Source organism: Bos indicus, chromosome 16, assembly GCF_029378745.1.
Source record: "Bos indicus isolate NIAB-ARS_2022 breed Sahiwal x Tharparkar chromosome 16, NIAB-ARS_B.indTharparkar_mat_pri_1.0, whole genome shotgun sequence".
Lineage (NCBI taxonomy): Eukaryota > Metazoa > Chordata > Mammalia > Artiodactyla > Bovidae > Bos > Bos indicus.
Window position 1 is genome coordinate 80417460 of NC_091775.1, and position 18221 is coordinate 80435680.

The window sequence follows — 18221 nt, forward strand, 5'->3', positions numbered from 1 at the left end:
CCAGCTCCTGTGGGGCCCACGCTGGGTGGGGGGTCAGGAGTGTGTCCAAAGGAGGGTGGCAGGGCTGAGGGCCACAGGGGGAGCCCGGTCACCTGGTGGGGCAAGAAAGCGAGGCACCCATGTGGTGGGAAGGAGACGGGGCCTGGGCTGGCGAGCTGACAGCCGCGCTGGTTCACTGAGCTCACGCGCCAGGCCCTGGTATAGTCACACACACACACACACACACGCACTCACACGTGCACGCGCACACTCACACGTGCATGCACACATGCATGCACGTGCGTGCACACGTGTACACACATGTACGCACATGCACACAGATTCACACACACACACGCACGTCATCTTCACAGGGGCCTGGAAGGGCAGCACTCCTACCCCCACTGAACGGATGAGGAAACCAAAGCACAGAGGGGTTAAGTAATTTCTCCAGGATCACACAGCAGCCAACTGGCAGGGCCGTGATGAGAACCCAGGCCCCGTGACCTCAACCACCACGTCATGCTGGGAGGGGAGAAAATTCACACGGGACCCCCAGGGGGCTCGTCAGATCCCATCCTCTGCTCTCCAGGCCTGGGTTCCTCAGGGCTTGGCGGTGGGCTGGGAACACAAGGAGGGGACAGAGAGGGGAGGCGACAGCCACCTCCTCAGCCACCCCCGTGTGGCCGCACAGACGCGCTCCCCCGGCAGTTCTGGAGGATGGGGACCCCCCTCCCCCGGCTGGGGCTCACAGACTGCAGGGAGCTGTGTCCGAGCCAGACCGGGGCAGAGGTGGCAGGCGCTGCGGCTGCCTGAGGCCTGGGCTCCGCTGGGTCCCCCGGGGCCGACCAGCTTGGGCCAGGTGTGCAGGGCAGCTCCAACTCTGTCCACCCACCCTCTCGGTGCCCATGCAGCACCTGGGCTGAGGGGGGCGCAAAGGAGCGTGGGGAATTTGAGTCCCCCAGCAGGAGAGGGCAAGCATTTCACCAGACCCCTGAGCAGTGGCCTGGGCTTGGACCCCTGTGCCTGGATGGCCCGGGGTCTCTGACAGGCAAGGCCAGTGTGGGCCACTTCCTGGGGAGGTGGGGCGGGCCGAGTGGCAGAGGGTGCATTCTGGACCCTATAAAAAGACGGCAACCTGAGCCTAGGAATGTCAGGGGCCGGCCAGCCGGCAGGTGCGGGGCGGGTAGGGCCGGCCCCTCAGCCCCCTGGCCGCCCCAAGCCAGCCTGACCAGTGTCAGCAAACCCTCCAGACCTCGGAAATCAGCACCGGGCCCTTGCTGGAACCTCAGCTAGCAGGCCTGGCTGAGCGGTCTGCCGGGGCCTCCGCCGCGCCTCTCCCGCGGGTGGGCGGCTCTGGGTTGGCAGGAGGGGGCAGTCCTGTGCACTGGGGGAGGCAAGCAGACCCCCGGCCTCTGCCTTGTAGATGTGAGCAGCACGCTCAGGACACATGCCCAGGACACACGCCTGGGACACACTTGGGACACACGCCTGGGACACAAGCTCAGGACACACGTCCAGGACACACACTCAGGACACATGCCTAGGACGCATGTTTACACATGCTCAGGACACATGCCCAGGATGCACGCTTACACGTGCTCAGGACACACGCCTGGGACACACGCCTGGGACACACTTCGGACACACGCCTGGGATACGTGCCCGGGACACACGCTTAGGACACACGCTCAAGACACACGCCCAGGACGCACACTCACACACGCTCAGGACGCACGTTCCCGCCAGTCTCTAGACTGTTACCGAGAGCCCCTCCCTTCCTACCCTGGAAACCACTGGCCTGGGGCTGTCCCTCCGACTCTCAGGATGCTGCCCAGTAGGAGCACAGAGTCCTGCCTGATAGAGACCGTCCCTGATGGACGCGCCCTGTAGGACTCCGGCCCGCTGCGTGTCTCATCCAGCAACCCTAGCCTGTCATTTTTTCTCCAGGGTCATAGATTTCTGTTTCTCGAATTCTCTTTGAACTAGCTGTACTCTGCTTCTCGGTTGCTATGCGTTGAGTCAGCCTATGACCTGTGTTCCTTCTCTGTTTTGATCAGAGTCCTGTCTTCATTCTCTGCTTGCGGGCAGTGACAGACAAGCAGCTAAAGCAGTGTCTCTAGCCTGTCCCAGAGCTGGTCCCTCTGCCCACTGCCACAGGTGGGTCCCCTCGGTCTGGCCCTGGCTGCATGGAGACGCTCCCAAAGGTCTCCTTTCATTAATTCAGTCGGGAGTCCCCCCGGGGCAGGGCCCCTTCAGGCTTCACGGAGCAGGTGAGCCTTAGAGCGGCAGAGCTGACCTCCTGGGGTCCTGGGCTGCGGCCGGTGCCCTGGGTCCTTGCTGGGCTTCCACGCCCCTGCCCTTGCACCGGCCCCAGGGTGGCTCAGGGTCTATTCCGTCCTCCTGCTTCCCTGACACACGCTGGCCCTGTGTGACCGGTGTCCGCAGCCTGCACGAGGCTGGGGGACCCTGGCACAGTCAGTGCCGGTCAGTCCTGAAGACATGAAGCAGCCTGCCTGCCCTCTGGGGGTCGTGGATGCGGGGCTGGATCTCTGAGCATCCTCCCTGGCCTGCGTGGCAGCAACTCCACAGTCTAGAGAGAGGGGTCCTGAGGAGGCGCCAGGAACTGCTGTCCTGGACGCCCCCTCCTCCAGCCCCACCCAAGACCACTCCCCGGGGAAGCAGAGACCTCCTGCGTCCCCTTCTGATGAGGAGGGAGCCACACGCAGTGCCCAGTCAAGGGTCCAGGTTTGCCTGTAGAGCCCACTGGACGGGCACTGTGCCTCAGTTTACTCGTCTATAGAACTGTGCTGTCCTGTGGGGCCCCGGCGGGCATTCAGGGGGACGAGGCCCTGAGTGTGTCAGAGCAGTGCCCGGCACAGGGCAGTTGCCCAACAGGTGACAACCAAGACGAAGATGGTGATGATGGCGTTCGGCTGAAGGAGGGGTTGGAGGCCAGAAAAGCCGTCCAGATAAGTCAGTTGGAAGGAGAGGAAAAGGGTTAAAGAGGTTGGACACAGATGGTGGTTGGGGTGAAGAGGAAGATTTTGTCTGAGATAATCCTTTGGTCATCGCTACGAGTTGTATCCTTTGAGTCCAGAGCGACCCAGGGCCCCTGTGACCGGGGCTCTGTGGCTGGGAAGCCCCCACAGGGGTACTGAGACTCAGCATGATAAAGGCTCCTGTGCGATAGACGAGGTAGCACAGCCTACAAGGGCTTGACTCACGCAGGACCTTCTCGGAAGTTTACGGTGCTAACCCCTTTTACAGGTGAGGGCGCAGAGAAGCGAAGCAACTCACCCGAGATCACACGGCTGCAGCGCCAGGGCTTCCTCTCTGAGCCACCATCTGTGTCTCCAGCCTGGCTGAGGCAGGGCCCACGTCCCCCCTGCTGGCTGGGACGCCGTCACGGTGGCCGGGACGTGGGCACCGATCCCGCCTTCATGGATCTCTGCCACGGCGTCTCCCCAGGCCTCCTGGCTGTCTCTGGGCCTTGGCTTCCCCAGCTGCTCTGACCCAGGGCTTCCCCCTGACGAAGCGTCACGGGGGTCTCCAGCTCAGCCCGTCAGCCTGGGTGAGAGCTGGTGGGTGGAGCCGGAGTGGCTCCTGGAGGGGCCCCGGCCTCCTGGGGTTGGGGGCTCGTTCCCAGAGCAGGCGTCAGGGCTCCCCTCCTGAGCGAGGGGCCAGCTGCCCGGGGCCGCACAAGGCCCGCCCCCACTGGCCTGCAGTCACCCAGAGTGGCGGAGCCTCTGTGGTCCAGGGCTCCAACCCGCACGTCCAAGGGTCTAAGGGCTCGGGCCGCACCTGCAGGGCCGGGGTGGCCCTGGCTGTCCCCTCCCCCAGGAACACCTGTAAAACCACTGCCTGCTCATCACCCTCCCTGAAAGCCCCGCCCCCCCACACACTCCGCCCCACACCCATCAGGCGCAGGGTCCATGGAGCCCACCTCCTAACCAACCCCCTCCACGGTCTCCAAGGCCTCTGTTCACCAGACACAGCGCTGCTGCCCCCACCCCCAGCCCACTCTCCGAGGTGCCTGAGAGCCACTCCGACCCCAGCTCACGTCTCCACCTCGTGCCCCCCGCCCTATGTCTGCGTGGCCCCCCTCCCTGCAGGCCTGGGGGTCCTTGCAGCTCTGGTGCCCCTCTGGACCGCTCCGGGACCGGCACGCCCAGGGACGGGGCGCGTGCGGGCCTGGCCCAGGACCAGCGCCATTGAAGGTGCTGGGACGCCTTCCTGCCACTGCGCTCCCCCTGGCAGCCTCTCCTGTTCGGGGGCTACGGCCTGTTTAATGTTGGCGGGCGCAGACCCGCCCAGGCACCCCCTACCCAATGACCCGGCTGCGCCCCGGCCTGAGCCGGGGGTGGAACTGGGTGTTGCCCTGCACACAGGCCCACTGCCCCCACCTGAGGGGGACAGGCCTCCCCCAGGGGTACGCTGAGTGCCGGAGGGGTGGGGGCGGGGCTGTGCAGGGCATTGCTGACCGGGCCGTGGCACAGGCAGCCCCGGCTGGGGACAGCTGTCCGGACACGCCACACGGCGCATGCGCACAGACCTGACCCTCCCAGGACCTCGGGCAGGTCCTGCCAGGGGCCCAGGGCCCCAGCGGGCAGGGCCTGAGCTGAGAGTCTGTCCTTCGAGGCAGGGAAGGTGGGGAGGTGGCAGAAGGCGGGACCATGAGCAAGCCACTGCCCGCAGTTCCCGGCCCGTGCGCCTGCTGGGCCCTGCTTACAAAACACAGAGACGAGATGGTGAAAGATTCACTGCCACCATGACTGCAGAGCGGCGTCCCGAGCACGGGTCCCGCCCGAGCAGGCCACACTCCGGGACTCCGGCTCTGCCCTCCCGGCCCAGGCCAGACCTGCCACCCTCTGGGGCCTCTCTGACCCCATGGCTCACACAGGTTTCCCTCAAGGGCAGCCTGCTCGTGCCCCCCGCCCGACCCTGCACGTCTCCTGTCCTTTTAATGCTTGTTTGACGGACTGGACTGATGTCTGTGCAGACGGGAACTCGTTCACAAGGCCAACCCCCGTGGTGCCAGGGGCGTAACAGACACTCGACAAATGTTTGTTAAATGAACAAGAGAGTGAACGGTGGTCCGGACGCCTCCCTTCTCCCAACCGTGGCTCTGCTGGATGGCTGGGGGTGGGGGACGGGAGTTCTCAGGCCTTCCTCAGGTTCTTGTAAGGCAGCCAATTGTGGGAAGAAGAGAAAAAGGCCCCCGATGCCTCCCCGTTGCTCTGCCCACCCTCACTTCCCTCTCGCTGGTTTTTGGGATGATGAACATGTAACAGACAAGGGGAGGCGGGAGGCCTCAGCGGGGAGCTGGCCGTGTGACCGTCAGTGTCCCCGCCCTCTCGGGCCATCACAGTCGGGGTCCCTCACGGACGAGCGACAGCCTGTCCAGCTCCGACCCTCGCCGTGGCGGTGGCTGTCTGGGAAGTCTTCCCGCGTGGTCCTGCCTGGGGGTCCTCCTCGTCTCTACAGACTCTGTCACTCAGCCCACAGCACCCTCTAGACTTGGGGGGCTGCTTTGTTTCAAGATGGAAAGCCATGTGCCCGCTAAGATCTCTGACGCTCTCTGGAGGATGGAGCGCCTTTCCAAAGCCGTCAACCTCTTAGGGAGTTGAAATGGAACTGACACCCCCAGACACGAACCCCTGAAGGGCGGGGTGGACGCAGGGCGTAGAGAAGGGACCCATCCCAGGACCCAGGGCTCCGAGGAGCGCCTCCTCACACCTGCCTTCACCACATCGGATCCCACTCTCTGCATTTTTCCAGTTATAGCCAAGCACACTCTTAGATTCCCAGCTTCTCCCCAACCCAAGACAGATGGATCCCATGGAAAGCAGCGCCATGCAGAGGCAGAGACAGCGCTGCCCTTCCAGGCCCTGGAAGCATGCGGCCAGCTTCCTCCTGCCCTCCCTGCAGAGTTAGTGCCCGAAAAGTCTGCTGAAATGAGGGGGTGCACCGCCCTGTCCCCCGGGAGCCTGGGTGGTAGATGCCCAGGGCCACGGCCGCCAGGGGCTTTCCCGGGGCATCCGGCTTGTTGCCGCATTGGCGGCAAGTCTGAAAGTCAGAGCCTGAGTCTGAGACTCTCTGGGAAGACAGACACGTGGGGGGACCCTGGGCAGGGTACCCAGACCCCCTGAGTCTCAGCTTCCTTGTCTCACAATGGGTCTAATGCCTTCACGGGGGAGTAAAAGAGACAATAATGCAAAATCCTGCATTTAGCACAGAACTGGGCGTCTAATAAGCGCTTGGGCAATGTCGGGCATCTGACTATGATCTGGTTTTCAGGTAAGTCCGTCTTTTATCGTCTCCAAGCCTCAGTTTTCTCATCACAAACAGGCTGAGGCAGGAGGAGCAGGACAGCCTGACCCTGGAAAACCCCCTCCAGCTGCAGCACTCCCTGGCCCGAGGACGTGTTGTGGGTGCTGGGCCGAAGGGAGCATGGTGCTGACACAAGCTCCCCGGAAAAGCAAGCTCCGCAGAAGCGCGTTTCTTCCGAGTCACACCCAGGGAAGGCAGATGAGCATTCAGCCCCTGGCCTCACTAAGCCTCAGTTTCTGCATCTGTCAAACGGGCCTGGCTTAGGGGCTGTGGTGTGGAGGACACGGCCACTCTCCCACGGCGCTCAGCGGTAAGCCCAACGGCCACAGGAGTGGAGCCAGAGCCGAGGTCACCTCCAAAGCTGACTGAGGCCCTTTGTAACCTTTGCCGAAGCCCCCTGATCATCACTAACAAGCTTCCTGACTCAAAATTAGGCCAGAACACTGAGCCCCGTGCTCAGCCTGTAGCACCCTAACCAATCGTGCATGCGTGCGAGCTAAGTTGATTCAGTCGTATCCGACTCTTTGTGGCTCCACAGACTAGCCCACCAGGATCCTCTGTCCATGGGATTCTCCAGGCAAGATACTAGAGCAGGCTGCCATGACCTCCTCCAGGGGATCTTCCCAACCCAGGAATGAGCCCGTGTCCCTTACGCCTCCTGCTTTGGCGCTGGGTTTTTTTACCCCTAGTGCCATCTAGGGAAGTCCACCCTAACCAATCACCTAACAGCAACCTTCCAGCAGGAATTTTCTTTGTCTTGAGGCTATAAAAATTGGCTCCTAAACCAGGAAAGCACTGTCTCTCTCAGGTCTGTTAGGAGGTCGGCCCGCTGAGCTCGCAGCATCCCCCGTTTTCTCTGATCTTTGTTCTTAGCAAACTCATTCCCTTCTGAAATGCTCTCGAGTCTGGACATTCCTTTCCGGCCCGCGCTTGGACCGCCTCAGCACTTAGCACGGAGCTGGCACAGCGGGTACTTCTCAGTGCTGGCTGCTGCTATGACGGAATCCAGCCCAGCCAGGTTTCCCTGCGGAGCTCAGAGCCGCTCAGCCCGCCCTGCAGGTCTCGGGGACGGGTCTGTATCCTCCTGGGGGGTGGGGGGTGGAGCTCCAGCATCCCGCACCGGGCAGCGGGCGGGCAGGGGAAGGACCACCCTCTTACCAGGCCGAGGTTCAGTCTGTTGTTGTCGTCCTCTGGCATGGGCAGGTACACGGCCAGGGCCACGCAGTTGGCAAAGATGGTGAGTAAGATGATGGTCTCGAAGGGTCTGGGGCGGAGTTAAGGAGAGAGTGAGGCGCGGGACTTGCGGGTGGAGCAGAGAGTGCGCTGGGGGCCTCTGTGGACACCAAGGCCCAGGGACGGGCCCACATCGCACTTCTGCTCCTGGCGGGGGTGCGGGCGGGGACCCTCCTCCAACAGGGGTGCCCGAGACGCTCAGGGACCGCGAGGCGCTGGCTCCCGTCTGGGGCCACTCAGTTCCAACGCTCAGGGAGTCTTGAGTCCCATCTCAGTCCCTACATCCCCGCCCCTCGCCCGGCCCCCCACCCCTCTGTCCCCTCGAAGGTGCTACAGTCAGACAGTCCTCGGGGCCTCGGAGGAGCATCCAGGGAGGCTGGGCTGGTGCAAGCCGGGCGAGGCCCCCGGGGCGGGACGGGGAGCGGCTGTGCGCCCTGAAACCTGGCCTCTGCGGCCTGAGTGGGGGAGACTGCCCTGAGGCAGCTGCACCCCCAGGTCCCAGTGTCCCTACACGGGACGAGCCAGCCAGTCTCCAGAGGGCACCCACAGGCTCCCTGGACTTGCTGGCGAGCAGTAGGGGCCCTGGGGGAGGCCACCAGGGGAGGTGGGGGTGGTGGGGACTGAGGGGTGAAGGTGGAGGAGTGGAGCTGTGCGTGAGTGGACGGCGGGGGTGCGCCCTGTGTCCACAGCCCATGGGAAGGCCCCGTGCCCTTCCCGGCCACCTTCCTCGGGTTTGAGGCGAGGTGGCCTCAGGGCAGAGACCTGGAGAGGCACCGGGAGACAGGCAAGAGAGGCCCCCGGCTCCCCAGACGGAGTGGGCGGGGGCCCAGGGTGGGCACAGCAGTGTGGGGCAGGCCGGGCCCCAGGGGGTGCCCGCTCCGGGTTCCCCGCCCTGCAGCCCCTTCACTCTCTTTCTTCTAGGCACCAGCTGGTAGGAGCCCAGTCTTCCAAAGCCCCTCAGAAATATTCCAAATATTCCCAGCCGGCGCACTCAGCACCCCCATGACAACGGCCTTCCCTCTGCCCTCATATCTGTCCCCCTGGCCCAGCAAGCTGGGTGTTTTCATCATTCTTCCTCCCGGAGCTGATGCCAGCGTGGAGGGGGTCACGTCCCTGTGCCCAGGACGTGCGGCCCAGCTGGGCCTGATATCCACACAGAGCTCGGTGCCCACCCCACCGGCCTCCCAGCCAGCCTGCCGGCCTCCGCCACCCTGTCCCATGTCAGGGCCTCCACGCCTTCCAGCACCTTCCAGAGGCGGCCTCGGGGCCCTGCGCCTCGCCCCCAGCCCCTGTGTCTGCGCCAGGGCTGCCTTCCCAAAGGCCCCCGGCTGTACCCCCAGGCCCCGGTGCCCGGCCTCCAGAGCCTGTGATCGCTGAGCCCCCTCCTCCCCTCCGCATGGCCCCTGAAGGATACTTCCACTCGACGATGCTGATGCAGGCTTTCCGCACGGGGTTCTGGAGGGTCAAGCAGAACAAGGCCCGGGGCGGCCTGGGCAGGACCTCCGGGACGGGCTTCTTGGCCTGCTTCCTCCGCAGGCCCTCGTCCTGGGCCGGGGCCGGCTCCATGGCTCCCGCGGCCTTGGCCTTTCCTGCTCCCCTACCGCTGTCCTCTCCTCCCCGCGTCCCAGCGCCCCCGCCTCCGGGACTGGGCGGCTGAGCTGGGGCGCCTGCCCTGCTGAGCCAGCTGGGCGGGGCGGGATCACTCTCCCTGCTCCGGGGGTAAAATTAGCCTCCCCTGGCTCCCCACTGGCCAGCCCTGGGCTCCACAGCCAGGCAGCTGTCACCTCTCCCCGGCCCAGCCGGCGGCATCCCGGTATGTCCCCAAGGAGGCAGGGGGAGGGTCACATGCGGGCCCAGGCTGGAGTAGCGGATGGAGAGCTCAGGAAGTGATCTGGAGCCCCCAGCCTCACTGAGCCTACTGAGGGGCCACCGACACCAGCTCCTGGGTTTCAAGATTAGTCCCCCTCCCCGCCCCAAGACACGGTCCGGAAAAGCTGCTGGGTGGCCCGGCTCAGTAGGAATCCACAGCCCTCCCTGCCATCTTGACCCACTCTCACCCCCACACCCCCAAGACCCTCCAATCTCACCCCCACGCCCCGGGGTGTTCCCCACCCCACCCCACTGCCCCTAACTGTGCAAGGGGCAGGTGTCTGCCCCTGGGACTCTGCCCCTGGCAGGTACTGAGCTCTGCGTGAACGTCAGCTGAATGCATAAGCGAACAGAACACCTCACAGGCAAGTGCTCTGAGTGGAAGGAGACTGGGTCGCCAGGGAAAAGAGGTGGACAATGACCCGGAACCACAGAGCCCAGCATCTTTATTTAGCCCCTTGGTGCGAACACAGCACATACACCATGCGGCCCGCATGCCACAGAGCACAGGATGAGGGGAAGACGTCCCCTCCTGAACTGGGAAAGGAAGAGGCCACACTGCGGGCTGGGGGCTGGGAGCCTTGGGTCCTCCTGTAAGGAAGCCAGGGAGCAGCAGGGACCACACGTCCTCCCGCCGCCGCCCTCACCCCGGGCTGGGTGCAAGCTGCCTGGCCTGCAGCTCACCCTCTGGGTGTCCCTGGGAGGCGGGCTGGCAAGCTCCCAAAGAGACGCTGGTGTCTGAGGCCATCTCCTGGAGAGTCCAGGCGAGGCCCGCCCATCAAAGCAGGCTTGCCTTCTGGGCTGCGCCTGGGGCCCCGGGGTTAGGGATCAGGGCCGCAGTGGCCCAGTACACACCGGAGCCTGGGCTTAGACCTGTTCCCGCGAGGGGCTGAGGCCAAGCCGGAGCCCGACCCCGGGGTGGCCTCACTCGTGCCCCGTGTCCGCCCGCTGTAAGGGCCCGGGCCGGGGTGGCGCTGGCGCAGGGAGGATGCGGCGGACCCCGGAGTGTCGGACGGCGGGAACCCCGGGGACCCGGAGCCTCCCGAGCCTGGGCAGCCCCACCCTGCTCAGTGGCTGCACTCCTCCGACTCGAAGAAGGGCGAGGAGGAGCCGCAGGAGGGCTCGGCCGAGTCGGGCACCAGGGAGGGCGCCGCCCGGGGCTCGCGGGGCGCGGCGCCGTCGGGGGCGGCGCTCAGCAGCTCCTGCAGGTGCTTGATGTAGCGGATGGCGGCGCGCAGGGTCTCCACCTTACTGAGCCGCTTCTCAGCCAGGGCGCCGGGCAGGTGGCCGCGGAGCCGCGCGTAGCCCTCGTTGACGCAGCGGACGCGCTGGCGCTCGCGCTCATTGCGCTTCTGGATGAAGGCGGGCTCGAAGGGGTAGTCGCAGGCGCCCAGGGCGCCGGGGAAGGGCGCTCCCGGGAAGGCGGCCGCGTAGGCGTCGCAGTAGGGCGGCCCGGCGGCGCCCGGGTAGAGCAGGAAGGGCACGGCGCCCAGGGGCTCGGCGCCGGCCGGGGGCGCCGGCCGCGGAGGGGGCCCGATGCCCAGCGGCAGGCACTCGGGAGCCGCTGCGGGCCGGCGGGCCGCCAGCGCCCGGCAGAAGTCTTCGTTCATGGTGCCGCGCGGAGCCGGACCGAGCGAGCCCCGAGTCGCCCCGGCTCGGGGTCTGCGCGCCCTGCGCGCGGGGCGAGTCACATCGCCGGCCGCGGCTCGGGGCGCACGGACTGGTCAGCGCTTATTTCCGCTCTCGGGGGAGGCTCCGAGGTCCCCCTAAGGCGCGCCATCGCGGCGGACTGGGCGGCCGCGCAGAGGCGGGATCCCAGGCCGGGCGCGGGCCTTCCCAGGGGCGCGACTCTGTGGCTCCGGCGGCCCGCGCTGGGCTCTTGGTCCTCGCCGCCTTCGGGGACCCTGGCCTGCTGCTTAGAGTGCGCCGCGCCGCAGAGGCTCCGGGGGAACCGTCTCTAAAGAGGAGAGTGAACATGTCAGTTAGAAAAGGGCTTTCTTTGGGGGCTCCTTCGTGTCCCCCCTCACCCCCGCGACCCTCCAAGGCAAGTGTAAGCATCAGGAGCGGAGGCGGTGGGCTGCTGAAGACACTCGCGGAGCAGGGTTTGGACCCCCGTTCACCCCTTCTTGCTGGGGTGACCTCTCTGAGCCACGGTTTCCAGTAGGGAGAGATTTAAAACATCCTTCCCAGGAGAATAACGCGGTATGAGGACCAAGTAGGAAAAGAAATACACCCGAAGATACCTCCTCCAGGGCCTGCCTTATAAAAGTGCCCGGCGATGTCCTCTCCGTTGAGAGTGAGGGGCACATCTCCTCACTCGCACCTGCGGGGCCCCCGCCTGGGGGAGGGTTGGGGAGCTGGGGGGAGGGGGAGAAGGGGGCGTGTGCGGGCTCCGGCCCCCTGGGTTTGTCCCTCCTGCCTCTGAGTGCGCAGAGCCTGGCGGTCCAGTCTGCACAGGTAAGTGCTTGTTAAATAACTGACCAGGTGGATGAGACAGGAAGCTGGGCTGGTTGCGGGACTGAATTACACACAGCCTTTCCCAGACTTCCGGCGCTGTCGCTTTAGAAATGATTGGCCTGGGCTGCGTTTAGGGGCTACCAACCCCTCCCCAGCACCCCCACCCACGGTTATCAGATCCCACTCTGTCGTCACTGACCCGCCCTCTCCCTGTGTGTCTGCGTGCCCCGCCGGTACCCTCTGCCCCGTCACATGCTCTGCAATCGTGCCCTCCCCACTGGAGACCTCAGGGTCCCGCCACCCCTGGGGGCAGTTATGGCGCAGCAGGGGCCAGAAGCAGAGCCAGGCCTTCTGTGTGACAGAGGGCCGCCTCTGTCCCCAGCCGGGGACGTGGCTCAGACCCCCGACAGGTCCCTGCACCTTCTCATCACTCCCTCCTCCAGCTCCCAGGCTGGGCCTGGCTAGCTCCGCCCTCTGCAGAGGGGCACTGGGGAGTCAACAGTCCCCTAAGCACCTGCTCTTAAAAGAGTATGTGAGGCTTCGGGACAAGACCACACACCCCTTCCCCGCTCCATGGCCTCCAAGGGACCCCCTTGGGAGGGAAGTTTCCTTCAAGGGATGGTTCCAGACAATCTCTTCCAAACGGTCCCTTCACTCTGTCAGGACCAGTCTCCCCTGACACTCTGCTTGCTCCTGACCTCACCCCTTGGCTGACAAAGACCCAGCCAGTCGTGGCCCCTCTGCTTCCCAGTCCTGCCTGTGCTGACTGTGTGAATTCTCCAGCCCCCGACATGGGTGTTCGAGGCTGTGTGCTCTGAGTCTCAGCCAGACAGTAAGCTGCCAGAGGGCAGGGCTTCCTCTCATTCTTAGGTAGTGCCCCTCAGTCCCTTGCAGTGCGGGCATGGAAGGGGTGCTCAGAATTATTTGCAATCAGTCCTCTTGTTTTAGAAAAATACGAGACCCAGACTGTCCTCTCCCGGGTGATCCCTGCCTCTTCAAATTCAATTTATTTGAATATAATTTGGTAGAGGTCAGAAATTTATTTACATCTAATGACAGTTTGAATAAATACAACTGAGTGTTTGTGTCTCTTCGGTGTTCAGCACCTGGTCACTTTCTTTACATGCTGTTTACATTGTTTATAAGATAGTCACTGAAGCAAGAACCCTCACAGCTTGACCATGTGTTTCTTGAACCAGGTCTGTCTTTCCTGTTAGACAAGGACTGATAATGTGGCTATAAAGACCTATAAAGAAAGCTGAGCGTCGAAAAATTGATGCTTTTGAACTGTGGTGTTGGAGAAGATTCTTGAGAGTCCCTTGGACTGCAAGGAGATCCAATCAGTCATGAATATTCATTGGAAGGACTGATGCTGAAGCTGAAGCTCCTATACTTTGGCCACCTGATGCAAAGAACTGACTCACTGGAAAAGACCCTGATGCTGGGAGGGATTGGGGGCAGGAGGAGAAGGGGACAACAGAGGATGAGATGGCTGGATGGCATCACCGACTCAATGGACGTGAGTTTGGGTAAACTCTGGGAGTTGGTGATGAACAGGGAGGCCTGGTGTGCTGCAGTCCATGGGGTCGCAAAGAGCTGCTGACCGACTAACTGATACCGTGGCAGTGAGCTCAGGTGAGGCTGCGGCTGCAGGTGATCTGTGATCTGTGTTTTCCTCTGTGGAATGCTCTACCCTGGCGAGGAGCAGAAGGACGTAGGGTGTAGGTTATCCTCAAGAGGGCGTCTGTTCTAGCCCTGGGAACTGGGATGGAGCCGTGCACAAAACACTTAGTGAAATAGTAACAATAACAGCTGTCATTTATTACCCTTGATGTGCATGGCTTCCTGCCAAGTGCTTTAAGTGAAACATCACGTTTATTCCTACACCATTCTTGTGAGGTTTTTTTTGCTAAGTCACTTCAGTCGTGTCTGACTCTGTGTGACCCCATAGACGGCAGCCCACCAGGCTCCCCCGTCCCTGGGATTCTCCAAGCAAGAACACTGGAGTGGTTGCCATTTCCTTCTCCAATGCATGAAAGTGAAGTCGCTCAGTCGTGTCCGACTCTTAGCGACCCCATGGACTGCAGCCCACCAGGCTCCTCCATCCATGGGATTTTCCAGGCAAGAGTACTGGAGTGGGGTGCCATTGCCTTCTCCATCTTGTGAGGTGGTGGTGGTTTAGTCGCTAATTCGTTCATCCCACTCTTGTGGCCTCATGGACTGCAGCCCTCCAGGTCCTCTGTCCATGGGATTCTCCAGGCAAGAACACTGGAGAGGTTGCCTTTCTCTTCGCTAGGGGATCTTCCCCACCCAGGGATGTAACTCAGGTCTCTTGCATTGCAGGCAGATTCTTTACTGACTGAGCCACCAGGGATGCTCATTTCATCCGGTTTAGAGGTGAGAAAGCTGAGGCTCATACAGGTGAAGTTACTTACCCAAGGTTCCACAGTCAGTGATCTCGTGAACCCCTATCCGTCTCCCCTCACCCCGGCTCCCCCTCTATTTCTCCTAGAGTTTCCCATTGGAATCAAAAGTTCAGAAGGGCGGTGCTGACCTAACACGGGGCTCTTACTAACCTATGCTTCCTGTTGGAGGAGCTGTTCTTCAGGTTCAGATGAGGGCGCTGAGCTCCTGCCAGGTCAGAGTGGTGCCAGAGGTCCCCGGGTGGTCCTGGGAAGTTAATGCCCCTTGAAGATGCCTTAAGGAGGATGGCCGTGGGAGGGGAGGGCCAGGCAGAGTCAAGTACCTGGAGCCGTATCCCCGGGAACCCGGCGAGGAGGCCCCTGCCTGAGCTTAAGAACTGCAGAACCAGGCTCCTCCTTCATCCGCAGAACCCCAGCGGGATCTGACCCGCAGCTGGGAACCAATGCTTGGCCTCTGCTCCCTGACTGGGCAGAACCAGTGTCAACAGCGACACCGTGTGGCGGCGAGGAGCAATAGCAGCGGCAGTTTGCTGAAATTCAAGGTCAGGAATGCACTAGGACTCCCCCCACCGGAGTCCCCAGGGCTTTTGGAAAATTCAGAGTAAGGGAGGATCTCCAAGAAGAGCCATGAGGTTTTCCGTTAACCTCCCAGAGGGGGTGGGTCAGTTCCCATCAGTTAACTGTTCATTACATACAGATACAGGAAAGATGTGTCATTAAACATATTTTGGATTTTGAACCAAAAAACCGCAGATTGTGTCAGTATGAATCAACTTACTAGCTAAAAGTGTGCTTCTGAAATAGTGTGTGCGGGGCTGTCCCCGCCCACGAGGCACCGGTGGCTGCCTCGTGGGAGCCACCCACGAGGCACTCTCCACCCTTCTAGGGACCTGGCTCCTCGCAGGCAGGGCTCCTTGCCCTGGGCGCTGGTCAGGCAGCCACCAGCAGGGTCTCCTGGGCTCCCTTCCCCCGTCCTCGCTGCTTGCAACTCTGCATCAGGTGCATTTGCCCCCCCCCCCCCCATTAGCTCCTTGTCTGCATCCTGCCAGAGGCTCTCACTGCCCACCCACCCCCCCCACCTCTGCCCACGGCACATCTCAGCTCCTTGTTGATGGCTTCCGGAGCATGGCCTGCCCACCCGGGTCCTCCCCTCCGAGGTGTCCACGGTCACCTGGCCCCCCCACCCCCTTCCCCCAGCCATGTGCTCTTCCTTTCCTGTAAGGAAGCCAAGGACTTGGAGAGACAGCATGCGTGGGCTTTGCCTCCAGCGAAGGTGTCTGCTGAGGGCTTTCCCCAGAGTGCTCCGCGGTCAGACACTTTGAGAAACGAGCCCCTTCATCTTTTCCTGTAGACGCGTCCCAGAGAAAGACCGGCAGTGGAGAGCTGCTTGCCTTTAACCCAGAGACCCTGAGTGGGCCTCTCAAACCCCCAGTGGGCCTTCACCAGGCCCTGTTCAGGGTGATATGTGAGGACCTTCTTAGTGTCCTGGAGGCCACTAGAGAGCCCTCTGCTTGGAGCCCCTCCTGACACGGCCCCCGGACCCAGGCTGTAAACAGTAAATGCAAGAACTCATCTTCGCTTCATCTTTGATACGCACAGTACCTGCTGCAGAGATGTTTGCTGGTTGTCATGGGTAGCCCTGGGGAGGGATGACCCATCATGGATCAAGCCAAGGGGCTGGGAGCTTTGAGCAGGCTGGGCCATCTACAGGGCAGATAACACAATTCCACCTTTCCAGCCTCTCTCACTGTCTGCGCCAGGACTGGAGCCAGAGTGGGGGGACTGAGGCCAGAAACGGGCTGAATGTGTCACTTCAGACCCAGAGCGGGCCTGGAAGTGGGCTTTGGCGGGGGGCGAGCTCTCTGACCCCTTTGCCTCTCCTTCCTCTCAGGGGTTCCTACAGTAGATCATGCTTGATGGGGCATGTCGGCACCTTCACAAAGAAATCTTTCAGAGCCTCCCCTGCCCCTGGTGCCCTGAACTGGGAGAATCCGTAAGGAAGCCAAGGACTTGGAGAGACAGCATGCATGGGCTGCACCCACCCCTGCCTCCAGGGAAGGTGTCCACTGAGAGCTTTCCCCAGAGTGCTCCGCGGTCAGACACTTTGAGAACCGAGCCCCTTCATCCTGTCCTGGAGATGCGTCCCAGAGAAAGCCCCGCAGTGCAGAGAGCTGCTTGCATTTAGCTCAGAAACCCCCAGTGGGCCTCTAAAGCCTCCTAACATTGGGTAGAATACATTTCAGAGAATTTCACCTTAAAATCTCCAGCACAAGCAAATGCTTTTTCTTTTCTTAAATAAGAAAGTCACAGTCTCCCTTGGGAGTCTGTCTGATAGCCGGTAATTATTTCTAGGAGGATCACCTCACTTCTCAGCCCAATATTCAACAGGTTCAACTCAACAATGATCATTTCAGAATCTCCAAGATCCTCTGGATCTGACCAAGGAGAAGGGGCAACAGGCCTGGCGATCACGAGCCCAGGAGTGCCCTTGCTAGAGAGTGACGCCCTGTTCCCCGGGCAGCCGCAGGGCTCGGGTGCCTGGTTTGAACCCCTGTGCCCTGCTGGCGCGTGATGAACAAGCGAGGCAGTGCTCTTTGTGAGCCCCCCAGCCCAGAGCCCCCCTCGCCATCCTCCTCGTCGTGGCTTTGCCCCAGGCTGCCGCATACAGCCACTTCTGGAGAGGAGCCTTGCAGAGCCCTGAGTGGGCGCCTTGCCAGGACTCTGGAAGCGGGAGGGGAGCGCAGAAGGAAGGCCGCGGGCAGGGCCCTTTCGAGGCTGGCCTGGGGGGCACCCTGCTCTCTGTGGCCCAGAGCCCTCAGCCTGTCACAGAGGAGGAGCTGGCAGCTCAGAGAGGCTGCGGGAGTGCTCGGGTTGGCTCACCAGGCTCTGTCCAGGCTGAGGCCTGAGGACCTTCTTAGCCACGCAGGGGCGCTCCACTCTTGGGGGAAGAGTCCTCATCTTTACAGGATTTTGTGGGGGCCAGCATTGGCGGAGGGGCTCATCCTTCCCAACTGCCTGACTGTACCCAGCATTTATGGTGCTGGAGAGTCACAGGGGCTGATTTGGAAGGCAGCTGCCCCCAGCCCCCAGGAGGAGAATCGGGCTCTTGGGAATGGCTTACAGCCCAGGAGCCCCAGGTGAGTGGCAGCCCCACAAGGGGAAGGCGAGGCTGCAGGCTGGACCTCCCAGACTGGGTCCTGACTCTGTCTGACTGGTGAGGGAGCCACTGCACAGGCCTCAGTTTGCACACCTGCAGAATGGGGGCACTGACACGTCAGCCGTACATGAGTCCCGTGCCAGGGATCCCTGGCAGCTGGTACTGCTAGAACAGCCGGCCTGGCCCTGGGAGGACCCCCGGAGCACTAAGATCCTGGGATGTGGCTCTGATGGGCCTGAGGCAGCAGGTGCCACCCCCGCCCAGCATTGCGTCCAGTGGCTCCCAGGGCCACGTCTGTCCTGGGGATTGTCCAGAGGGGAAACTCTGTACACAAGGGCCCGGCCCTTGTCTCAGGTCTCAGAAGGACTAGGGTAACTGCGTTCACTCACATCTCTGAAGAAGGTGAACGCACTCGGCGTGCACCTCCCGCCAGGGGGATCCACCCGCCAAAGTCCCCTGACCCCCTTCTGGGACGCTCACAGGGGACCACCTGGACTGCTGTGCCCAGGGGGGCGGGTGGACGGGGCAGGGCTGTGCCTCGAATTTCACTTCTGCTCTGAGCGTGCTCCCTACAGCCCTGGGGGGGCCCGTGGCCCTCGTTACTGATGAGGACGTGGAGGCCCAAGGAGGTCATACGGCTGCCCAGGGTCACATGGCTGCCCAGGGTCACACGGCTGCCCAAGGTCGCATGCTGCCCAGGGTCACACGGCTGTCCAGGGTTGCACGGCTGCCCAGGGTCACACAGCTGGCTCAGGGCAGAGCGGAGATCC

At 62.6% G+C, this 18221-nt stretch overlaps 2 protein-coding genes across 4 annotated transcripts in view; both read right to left on the bottom strand.

Annotated features, from left to right (window-relative positions):
- The window catches only part of CACNA1S (calcium voltage-gated channel subunit alpha1 S), a 56442-nt gene extending 47225 nt beyond the window's left edge, over positions 1–9217 (bottom strand). Inside the window, exons 1-2 of one of the 3 annotated variants that reach the window (XM_070768757.1) lie at positions 8960–9216; positions 7471–7576 (exon numbers count right to left, since the gene is read on the bottom strand). In XM_070768757.1, coding sequence (XP_070624858.1) covers positions 7471–7576; positions 8960–9111 — 258 coding nt within the window. In that variant the 5' untranslated portion in view covers positions 9112–9216. Of the gene's footprint in view, positions 1–7470; positions 7577–8959 lie in introns of all 3 variants that reach the window. The other 2 variants (XM_070768756.1, XM_070768758.1) reach the window with 2 other exon arrangements.
- A 626-nt stretch (positions 9218–9843) lies between these two features.
- On the bottom strand, positions 9844–11363 carry ASCL5 (achaete-scute family bHLH transcription factor 5). Its single transcript, XM_070767672.1, has one exon. It carries the CDS (start codon positions 11022–11024, stop codon positions 10482–10484), a length of 543 nt encoding a protein of 180 aa, XP_070623773.1. The 5' UTR covers positions 11025–11363; the 3' UTR covers positions 9844–10481.
- Positions 11364–18221: the final 6858 nt, after the last annotated feature.

Bases quoted from the DNA above. Each gene is read 5' to 3' on its own strand.
- ASCL5 (XM_070767672.1), bottom strand. From the start codon at position 11,024: ATGAACGAAGACTTCTGCCGGGCGCTGGCGGCCCGCCGGCCCGCAGCG.